Source organism: Thamnophis sirtalis, unplaced genomic scaffold (assembly GCF_051295495.1).
Source record: "Thamnophis sirtalis isolate CommonGarterSnake01/CBP01778 unplaced genomic scaffold, rThaSir2_p1.2 scaffold_4, whole genome shotgun sequence".
Classification (NCBI taxonomy): domain Eukaryota; kingdom Metazoa; phylum Chordata; class Lepidosauria; order Squamata; family Natricidae; genus Thamnophis; species Thamnophis sirtalis.
In genome coordinates, this window is record NW_028261384.1 from 18,241,147 (window position 1) to 18,252,054 (window position 10,908).

Sequence of the window (10,908 nt, forward strand, 5' to 3'; positions counted from 1 at the left end):
GCATCTTACATCTTACAATCATAATTGTTTGGAACATTTTGGGGTGGGTGTGTGGTATATATATTTTAACACTTTTAGATAAATATTGTAAAACAGTCTTCTTGGAGTCAGGCAGTCTTAAAAATCAGTTTAATAAATAAAAACTGCTATTTCGGGTGTTTGGATGCAGCCTGTCAGAAATCCAACATATCCAGGAATAAAATAGGGGAGGGACGGAAAAGAGAAGGGGGGGGGGTGAGAACACCGCTTGGTTTAATGAGATGCCTAGAAACGCCTTATGGAGATTCAGTCAGTCATCCAGCTTATGGCTGTGAAGTTAAAACTTTACAAAAGGTCTTCACACTCGGCACAGAAAACGGGGAATTAGTTGATTAAATCAACTCTCGGGAGCCCGGGTGTCACGCGCCTTTATTCGTTCACTGGAGAACTTACCTGCCCAAGTGTCAAGTAAGCCATTTACACCTGAGAAGTTTTTTTTTAAACAAAAAACAAAAAAAACCGACGCACGGGCACGCATCCCACGCCGCGACTCTTTTAAAGGGCCAGAAGCGATCGGCTTGCGGCCAATCCTGGGGCCGAGGCCGATCCACCTTAAGCGAAAGGGCTTAGCCGGGGTCTAGGATCTCCGCCCGGAGCCCTCGTGATAGGTAGTTGGGACAGGCGGGGCGGGGCCTGATTGCCTCGGCTTTAAATAGTCTGAGAGCGCATCCACCGCTGCTGGAGCTGAAGAGAACCAGAAGTTGGTCGACTGGGGGACGGCGGCGCTGCTCTTGTTCACCGAGCTTCTCAGGTGGCGTCGCTTCTCCGGCGCGCCACAAGCGCAATCCGCTTCGAAGGACAGCCAAGCTTTCGGTCTGGCGGGAGCGACCGAGGGGCTGCTGCGTCTTCGGGGGGTCTCCCAGACATCTCTGACACCCCGCGGCTGAAGGGAAAGTTGAGAAAACCAGCCAGAGACGAAGAAGCCGCCGCAGCAGCAAGCGCCGCGTCTCTCATCCCAACTCGGCAGCGAGGGGAAGCGAGATGAGCTTCAGGAAGACCGGAGCCTAGCTGCCCAGCGCAACCGCAGCTGAGGAGCCGACGCCGACGCCGCTTCGTTCACTCACCCTCCGGGTCGGAGGGCGGACTTACTTTGCCGAGCATGGAGCCCCGCTCTTACCTGTTGACCGTCGCTTTTCTGGCGCTCTTCCTGCCTGCCTGGCCGCCGCTGCAAAAGCAACCGACCTGCGCCGCTGCCGCCGCCGCCGCGGCTGCAGCGGCGGCAGCAGCAGCAGCCGGCTCTTCGTCCGCCAAGGAGCTGTCCTGCCAGGACATCACCGTGCCCCTGTGCAAAGGCATCGGCTACAACTACACCTACATGCCCAACCAGTTCAACCACGACACGCAGGACGAGGCGGGGCTGGAGGTCCACCAGTTCTGGCCCCTGGTGGAGATCCAGTGTTCGGCGGACCTGCGCTTTTTCCTGTGCAGCATGTACACGCCCATCTGCCTGGAGAACTACAAGAAGCCGCTGCCGCCCTGCCGCAGCGTCTGCGAGCGGGCCAAGGCCGGTTGCGCGCCCCTCATGCGCCAGTACGGCTTCGCCTGGCCGGACCGCATGCGCTGCGACCGCCTGCCCGAGCAAGGCAACCAGGACATGCTTTGTATGGACTACAACCACACAGACGTCGCCACCGCCGCGCCGCAGCCTCAGCCCAAGCCGCCGCACCGAAAGCCGGCGGGAGGCGGGACGGGCAGGGGCTCCGGGGCTGTGGTGCCGCCTCCGTCCGCCGCGGATCCTCCGCTCCGCAAAAGCCGCCCTCCAACCCCCTGCGAGCCGGGCTGCCAGTGCCGGGCGCCGATGGTGTCGGTGTCCAGCGAGCGCCACCCGCTTTACAACCGGGTCAAGACGGGCCAGATCGCCAACTGCGCCCTGCCGTGCCACAACCCTTACTTCAGCCCGGACGAGCGCGCGTTCACCGCCTTCTGGATCGGCCTGTGGTCCATCCTGTGCTTCATCTCCACCTTCGCCACCGTCTCCACCTTCCTGATCGACATGGAGCGTTTCAAGTACCCGGAGCGACCCATCATCTTCCTGGCCGCCTGCTACCTCTTCGTCTCGCTGGGCTATTTGGTGCGCCTGGTCGCCGGCCACGAAAAAGTGGCTTGCAGCGGCGGAGCAGCGGCGGCGGCGGCAGCCGCGGGAGCAGGGCCGGCGGGCCCCGCTGGAGGCGCTGCGGGGGCGGCCGCCGCAGCCGTGGGCGGCCGCGGAGCTGCCGGCGGAGCCGCGGAGCTACAGCCCGACTTGGCGGTGGCTGAGCACGTGCGGTACGAAAGCACGGGCCCGGCTCTGTGCACCATCGTCTTCCTTTTGGTCTACTTCTTTGGCATGGCCAGCTCCATCTGGTGGGTTATCCTGTCCCTCACCTGGTTCCTGGCGGCAGGCATGAAGTGGGGCAACGAGGCCATTGCGAGTTACGCTCAGTACTTCCACCTCGCGGCTTGGTTGCTTCCCAGCATCAAGTCCATTGCTGTGCTGGCTCTCAGTTCTGTGGATGGGGATCCCGTGGCTGGAATCTGTTACGTGGGCAACCAGAGCCTGGAGAACCTGCGAGGCTTTGTGCTGGCCCCTTTGCTCATCTACCTGGCCATTGGCTCCATGTTCCTGCTGGCCGGGTTCGTCTCGCTCTTCCGCATCAGGAGTGTCATCAAGCAGCAAGGGGGCCCCACCAAGACGCACAAGCTGGAGAAGCTCATGATCCGGCTGGGCCTATTCACAGTGCTCTACACGGTGCCTGCCGCCAGCGTGGTGGCCTGCCTTTTCTACGAGCAGCACAACCGCCCCCACTGGGAAGCCACCCACAACTGTCCCTGCCTGCGGGACCAAGAGCCGGACCAAGCCCGCCGACCAGACTACGCGGTTTTTATGCTCAAGTACTTCATGTGCCTGGTGGTTGGCATCACCTCGGGGGTTTGGGTCTGGTCCGGAAAGACGCTGGAGTCCTGGAAGTCGCTCTGCACCCGCTGCTGCTGGGCCAGCAAAGGGACCGCAGTTGCCGTGGTGGGGAGTATTGGAGCCAGGGGGGGAGGTGGTGGCATAGGGTCTGCTGCCGCTGTGGGAGGACTGGGGGGTGGAGGGGGGTCGATGTACAGCGATGTCAGCACTGGTTTGACTTGGAGGTCTGGCACAGCCAGTTCGGTTTCCTACCCCAAACAAATGCCTTTGTCCCAGGTGTAAAATCTTGGAGTTGGAATGGAGGGATGCTGCACATCTCTCTTTGGGAAGAAGCTTCCCCAGGAGCAGGACAGTTCCAGAGGCCCATGTTGCCAGCCCATTGTCCTCCTGCCTCTTCCTCCATTCCTTGTCAGTCAATCCTTCCATGTCAAAAGCTGCATGTTTCTGTGTTGTTGGTATAAGAATTTTCTGAAGACAAGAATTGCCTTATTTGTCTTCAGCCAGCACAAACCCCTTTTTGGCCCAGTAGGACTTCTCTGCTCTTTCCCTCCATCCCTCAAAGGTCTTGATACAATGTGAAGGGATGTCTCGCTAATTGACCTCCAGGGGTAGAGGAGTCCCTCAAGAATTTCCCCCTCCCCCCCTTTTTTAATGCCAACAACCACAAAACTGGCAGATGCCTTAAAATCATGTGCTCAAATCATGTCTTAATTGTACACCCTTCCCCCAGTAAATACGGGTTTATTATGTTAAAGGATGTATTTATATAATTATTGGTACCTTGTACAAAATGTGTAAGATATGTATATATTCCAAATGCTATACAGTCTGTAAATTTCTTTTGTTTAAAGAAAAAAATTTAGAGGCTTGCCACCACTGCTCTTGCCTAAGAGTGAAAAGTTTGAGTATTCTATTTTGTCAATAAAATCATGTCAAATGATTTGTTTGGGAAGGGGCAATTGCCCCCTTGTTGCTGTCCTAGTTATTCCTAATTCTAGACTTTTGAGAAATACTGAGGTTCCCATACAGTACTGCTTAAATAAATGTGCTAACGTATCTCAGTAGAATGCACAGAGGCATTTTCAGTACTTGATCCTCAGTGTCCAGCTATCAACATTCTTGGCTTGTTGGTGATGTTGGCTGGAAAAAAGTAGTTACTGGAATCCTAAAGATACATAGTCAAGAATTCTTGACACCCCCCACCTTTTTGAAATTAACTGGACACAGAAGGGACTTTGGTGCTGTCTGAATTTGGTTGTTTTCTTGCAGACATTCCATTACCAAACTGGGTTACATCATCAGTGCTCATTTCAACACTGGACTACCAATATTATCCTTTGTTGGTAACTGAACAGAGTCCAGAAGAAGTTATTAAAGCAATGGCTTTTGACCACATCATAGAGCAAAGTGGGACAGGACTACATCTCTTAAGGTGTTGATTCTAAGTGTTGGGTTAATTAGTTTATCCCCAAGTCAATGTCACTCTTAGTAGCCACATTTTCTCCATGATGATCTGCCTATAATCTGGGCCTGCAAAAGTGGCTGGTTTCTCCATATATTGTGGGATGTGCTATAATTCCCAGTTAGCATCTTGATTGGGAATGAAATTTATTTGGGACAAAGGCTTAGGGGTCTTCTTGTTCAGGAATTCTTGCTTTATCCCACAGTAATCAGAACAATAGCATTTCCGTCCCACAACTTTATTGTGACATCTGCCAGTGTGGGAGAATTGTTGTTATCCTTTATATGGGTTGCCATTGCTTGCTTGTACTTGCTGTTCAGCAGGCCAAAGCTGAGAAAAGTTGAAAAGTGATGGAAAAATAAGCTGAAAACTGGGGGCTTTTATTGATGGGATTCTGTAGACGTGTTTATAAAGTTCACATGAGCTTCCATAGACATCAAATGGTCTGGGAAATGAAGGTGTATGTCACCCCCACCCACCCACCCCCCATCAAGGCGAGCATTCATTGATTGAAGTGGGAAGTTGTAGAATTAGCAGACTGCTTTACAACAACAGATGAACTTTTTACCTGTCTATCCCAATAACTCAGAGCATCTCTTTTAAACAGAACTCAATGAATAAAGTTAATCTATAGGGATCTCAGCTCCTTTAGAGACAATTAAAAAAAACCCCACAAAACTTTGATCTCTTGTCTATAAATGTCTTGTATAGCGGGTTCTGGGGTTTCTTTCTTTAGAAAATTCTTTCTACTGCCCAGTTCCTCTTGTTAGACCAATTTGCCACCATGGAGCTTCAAAAGTTCTTCAATTAAAAGAATGTAAGGCTTTTTTTTAAAAAAAAAAAGGGGGGGGAGACTTGTAACAGTTAGTGAATCCAGAGGAAAAGAACAGCCTTTTAACCAGTTTTCTTCCTAGCTTTGTTAATCAGACTAAAGGCATGTAGAGCCAAGGTTAGAGTATTGTGGGGAGGGGTGGGATGAGAGAGAAATTTCTAAATGCCCTACAGGTGGCCCATACTCTACTTAGAATCGCTCCTGTTTAAAGCATTTTTTGCAGACCAATTATATTTCTGAATTCTCCACTCACACTAACTGGTGCTTCATGGACAAAGCTGCTTCCAAACAGGCCCTTTTGTTTTGTTTTTTGTTTTGCTTTGCTTAAATAAGCTTTTAAGTTTCCTGCCACTCTTCTCTCTTGCCCCTCTGTACACATACGTTTTAAACCCTAGTTTGATGTGATGATGCATTTTGGGTTGCTTTGAATGGATAGTGGTTGCTGTGGTGGTGGGGAGGGGGGAGGAAGCAATCTAGGTAAGCAGATTACAGACACAGGCAAGACCTCGGTAGCTCAGGACCTGGGCTGCCAGTTTGCTTAGTAGAAGAATCAGAAATTGGACAAAGGGATACGTGGAGCAGTAGAGATTACAGAAAAGGGAAATTACCAATCTCAAAATAGCTACTGAACTTCAAAAACTTCTGAAACTGTTTCCCAGGACTCTGCCCTCATGCCAATGATGAGGGGTTATGGCATTTAAATCTGTAAAGTCTGGAAGGCAGCATTTCTCCCATCTCTAAATTAATGAAGGGGGTAATTCTAGTGCTTTTAACATCAAGAGTGGCCAGTTTTGCTGTTTAAAGCTAAGCAGAGTTGGGCTTGCTATTTCTATATGTAGATTAAAAGCTGCCTAGAGTCATTGTTTGAGATGGATGCCCATAAAATTTGAACAAACAAATGGGAAGTAAATAATTATTGGTAAGAAATGACATACATCCATTAATGTATTGAGGGTTGACAACCAAGGATGCCCCTTCTACTTTTTCCTTCTAGAACTTGAAGGAAATAAACTTAAGGAGCTTTGAAATCGTGAATTATTTTTTTTTTGTCACACTCGCACCCACATAAACTTTTTTTAAAAAAAAACCTGCCGTACTGAAGGAGAACTCAAGTGGGAAGTTAACTTCCTCTTTCTGTGCTTTTCAAGATGACTTATTGTGTTTGTTTCCTTTTATCTCTTTTGTGATTTCAGCTGTTGAAGCCGGACAAAACCTGCTCCAATAAAATCCGCAGAATCAGCAAAAGACAAGTCAGAGAGAGGCTGTTTTGACTTGTCAAGAGAATAATTAGCCCTAGAGGATATTGTTTTACAGCAAATTAGAACTACTTTGCCAAAGAATATTTTCAATATTTTTAGTGCACAATGTAAAGAGGCAAAGGACTAGAAAATAAACATTTTTGGACAAATTCTGAAATGTTCACAAATGTAGTTCTTAGAATGGCTGTTGTTTGTGCGTTTATCCTTTTTCTTCACTGTAGAGAAAGAATACAAATGAAACGGGAAGAATTATAAAATGTAATAAATTGCTGATAATGTAATAAAATGAATGTCTCTCAAAAAAAGGTTGCTCAAAAGAAATTGGGCTGGTTCATTAGGAACAGAAGGTTCAAATAATAGTTAAAGCAGAATTCTTTTTTTAAAATCCAGTATATGGGCAATACAATTGCATACTAATGGTGGGGAAAGGCTTTTTGAAAAGTTAGGGATGACTGCCACCTACTGGCCAAAAAGAAAATTAACAATTGTAACTTGCATTCTAATAGTTTAATTTTACTAATTTAAACTATATACACTTACTTTGATTGGAATATTAAATATGTTTGGTTTAGGCATTGAGCATTTTAGGGACTACTGTACTTAGCATCTTCATATAGAAACAAGTATCTGGACTTTTATTTTGGTGCAAGATGAATTTCCTACATTTGTTAGTGTAGGAGGATGACAAGAATCTAATAGCAGATAATCTCTTCTGATTATCTAGGTGTATTTTGCTATGTCCAGGTGCTAAACCTCACAACGGATTCTCAGCATCCACATTTGCCAGCTGTATTTGTATTAATTTTATATCATATATATGAAGAATGGTTACAGGAACTGGACATGGCTAGCCGAGTGAAGAAAGGGGAGACATGATTGCAGTGTTCCAATATTTGAGAAGCTGCCACAGAGAGGAAGGGATCAAGCTATTTTCCAAAGCACCCAAAGGCCAGACAAGGAATAATGGATGGAAACTGACCAAGGAGAGATTCAACTCGAAACTACAAGGAACTTTCTGACAGAACAATCAACCAATGGAACAGCTTGCCTTCAGAAGTTGTGGGAGCTTCATCGCTGGAGGCTTTCAAGAAGATATTGGACTGCCATTTGTCAGAAATGGTGTTAAGGTCTCCTGCTTGGCTGGGGGGTTGGACTAGATGACCTACAAGGTCCCTTCCAACTCTGTAAATCTGTTAAATCTGTTAAATATGACAGGGATGGTTTTGTATCTCAATGGGATTGAAGCAGTTATGTGCTTTATGCATACAGTGAAGTTTATATGTAAATTAAAGGAGTGTGCAACTATTACAATCTGCCTCATACTTCTTTGACCTCAACTCCCATATCTCAGGTAAAATTGGCCAAGGATATTCTAACAGAAGAATCTATGAATTATGAGCCAATTCACATGGAAGACCATGTGGGAGTCTATCTTCAGGAGAAGTGTGGGGAGTTTGGTGCTCCAGATGTTGCTAAGTTCACAATGTCCCTCACTAATGGCAATATGGCTGCATCTCCTAGGAGGTGAAGTTCAGCAGCATCTGGAGAGCTACAGGTTCCCTACTCTTCATTTGAGACTGCAACGTAAATAAAATGACTTCCAAAATCATAGGATAATTTTGACATTATACTGCTTGATATTAGGCCAGGATGGTGTAGAGTTTTCGCTAAAGTACCAGGTTAGAAACTGGGAGATGGTGAATTCTAGTCCCACTTTAGGCACAAAGCCAGTGATTGACCCTGGATCAGGATTTTTTTTTCAGTCTTAGGAAGACAAAGGCAAAGACAAAACACTTCCGAAAAATCTTGTGAAGGAAAACACACACACACACACACACACACACACAAACAAAACTGTTGGGCTAATACCTCACATTCCTCAAGTAGCAAATATTGAATAGCTCATTATACTTTTCAGCTTTCTTGTTTTTAGTACCTATATATCTTCTCTAAAGATTAAAATAGAGTGCCTACCATCTTTTCATCTTCAAACTTCAAAGGATACTTCTTGATAAAAATGTGCTAGAGAGAGACAAAAACTGCCAAATGAAGAATGTGCTTATTGACATTTTGGCTCCGTTGGCAGCATTTATTGGCCTTGACTATATTCCTTAAATTCCAATAGGACAGACCTCAGACAAATGCAAATAGAAACAATGCAGCAATGTGCTTTCTTTTTTTTTTAACGGGGGAAATATCTCCATGTTTATGCTAAAAAAAAATGCAGCGATTTTCTTTAATCTGTTTGCAAAACATCACGTCTACATGTGGATATTCCACAAAATGTATAAACATTGGCAGGCCGCAGTTTAAATTTTAAAAAACTCATACATACCATGCATATTTAGTAAAAAATTACAGATAGCAGCCTTATGAACTAACACTATTTATATATTTCTTTTTATCCTCCCAAATCAATAACATCTTGACTTCAGGATGAATGACACCCAAACAATTTGTAATGCAGAAAGTTCTTAATTCTTTGCCAGTGTTCTCTCTCTCTCTCTCCCTTCCTCCCTCTCTCTGTCTATCTCTCTGCCCCTATCCCTCTGTGTGTGTGTGTGTGTCTTTCTTTCTCTCTGTATGTGTGTTCTCCAGATATTACACTTGGGTTCTCATAAATCTATATCATAAGATGCACACCACAATGCAAAAAAAAAAAAAGAAACAGATTAGGGAAGGCTTGTTCTCTAGCAATCTGTAAAAACTATAAAGCAAGTATTTGAAAATGGCACCTCATTGCCTCTAGATGGCCTCATCTTCCTCCAAGTTAACCTCCCCTTCAGCATTTTCTCAGTAGGCGTCACTGCAGTTTTTCAAGATCTCTTTAGGCCAGTGTTTCTCAACCTTAGCAACTTGAAGATGTCTGGACTTCAACTCCCAGAATTCCCCAGCCAGCATTCGCTGGCTGGGGAATTCTGGGAGTTGAAGTCCGGACATCTTCAAGTTGCCAAGGTTGAGAAACACTGCTTTAGGCCTTCATAAATTGACCAACTGCAAATGTGGACCAGATGGGAACGGAGTGCCATAAGCAGAATCTGATCAAACTTGGAGTTCTCAATATAAGAGTCATCTTGGTATAGGATGTGGGGTTAAGGTGCCAGACTAGAACGCAAGACTATCCTTAACCAGAAAACTTTCTGGATTGTTTAGGGCCAGTTGTTATTCTCTCAGCTCAAGCTATACTGTAGGGTGGTTGATGGGAAGATGAGGGGAAGCGATGCTACCTTCAACTTTGGAAAGAAAAGTGGGCTCTGAGTCAAATAGCAAAAAATAGTAGCAGATGATTGCCGTATTTTTCAGAGTATAAGACACACCTTTTTCCCTCAAAAAAGAGGCTGAAAATCTGGCTGCATATTATACACTGAATACAGCATTTTTTGCCTCCTGAAACCCCATCCCCTTCACCAAAATGGCCATGCATAGCTTTTAGAAGGCTTTCAGATAGCTCCTGGGGGTTGGGGAGGGCAGAAATGAGTGAAAATAGCCTGTTTTTGCCCCCCCTCATCCCCAGCAGCACTATAAGCTTCTGAAAGGCTATTCATGTCCCATTTTGGGGGGGGGGAGGAAACAGGCCTGTTTTCGCAAAAAATGCTCCATTTTTGGGAAGTTTGAAAAGTGCAAAACCTTTTTTTTTAAAAAAAATTCTCTTCAAAACCTTGCTGCATCTTATACTCAGGTGCCTCTTATACTCCAAAAATACAGTAGCTTGTGCAAGGAAACAAAAGAAAAAGCAATATGGCATCAAGGTTCAAAATGAGTTAACCATGAGAGTGTAAAACCAGCCATGTCCAAAAAGCAACACCAGGGGGCGACAGAATCTTGTACAGCCATTTTATTTAATCCTCGATTGGAGCTCAGAAGAATAGGATTTGTGGTCATATGCTTGGAGGATAGCAGGTTAAAGGAGACCAATATGCATTAATCCCAAGTTTGCCTTAGAAGCACATCTGCACACAAGAAGGAAACATCAAGAGCCATGGTGTCACAGTGGTTAGAATGCAGGACAGGTAGTCCTCAATTTACAGCCGTTCCGAAGTTACAACGGCACAGGAAAAAGTGAGTTACGACCCTCTTTCACGCTTATAACCATTGCAGCATCCCCATGGCCACAATTTACATTCGGATACTTGACCCCTAATTCACATTTATGACGGTTGCAGTGTCCTGGGGGAGTCATGTGATCCCCTTCTGCGACCTCCTGACAAGTGAAGTCGATGAGGAAGCCAGATTCACTTAGCAACCATGTTACTGATTTAACAACTGCAGTAATTCACTAAACAAATGTGGCAAGGAAAGGAGCAAAACGGGGCAAAATTATCACTTAACAAATTTCTTACTTAGCAACCTGGGTTCCATTGTGGTCGAATGTTGAGGATTACCTGTACGGCAGGCTACTTCTGCTGACTGCCGGCTACCTGCA

At 46.0% G+C, this 10,908-nt stretch overlaps 1 protein-coding gene across 1 annotated transcript; it reads left to right on the forward strand.

The window, feature by feature from the left end:
• Positions 1–723: 723 nt before the first annotated feature.
• FZD8 (frizzled class receptor 8) lies at positions 724–7,776 on the forward strand. Its single transcript, XM_014060002.2, has one exon. The coding sequence runs from the start codon at positions 1,139–1,141 to the stop codon at positions 3,212–3,214; it is 2,076 nt and encodes a 691-aa protein (XP_013915477.2). The 5' UTR covers positions 724–1,138; the 3' UTR covers positions 3,215–7,776.
• The last annotated feature ends 3,132 nt before the right edge of the window (positions 7,777–10,908 follow it).

Excerpts from the sequence above, each read along its gene's own strand:
- FZD8 (XM_014060002.2), top strand. The coding sequence starts at position 1,139 with ATGGAGCCCCGCTCTTACCTGTTGACCGTCGCTTTTCTGGCGCTCTTC.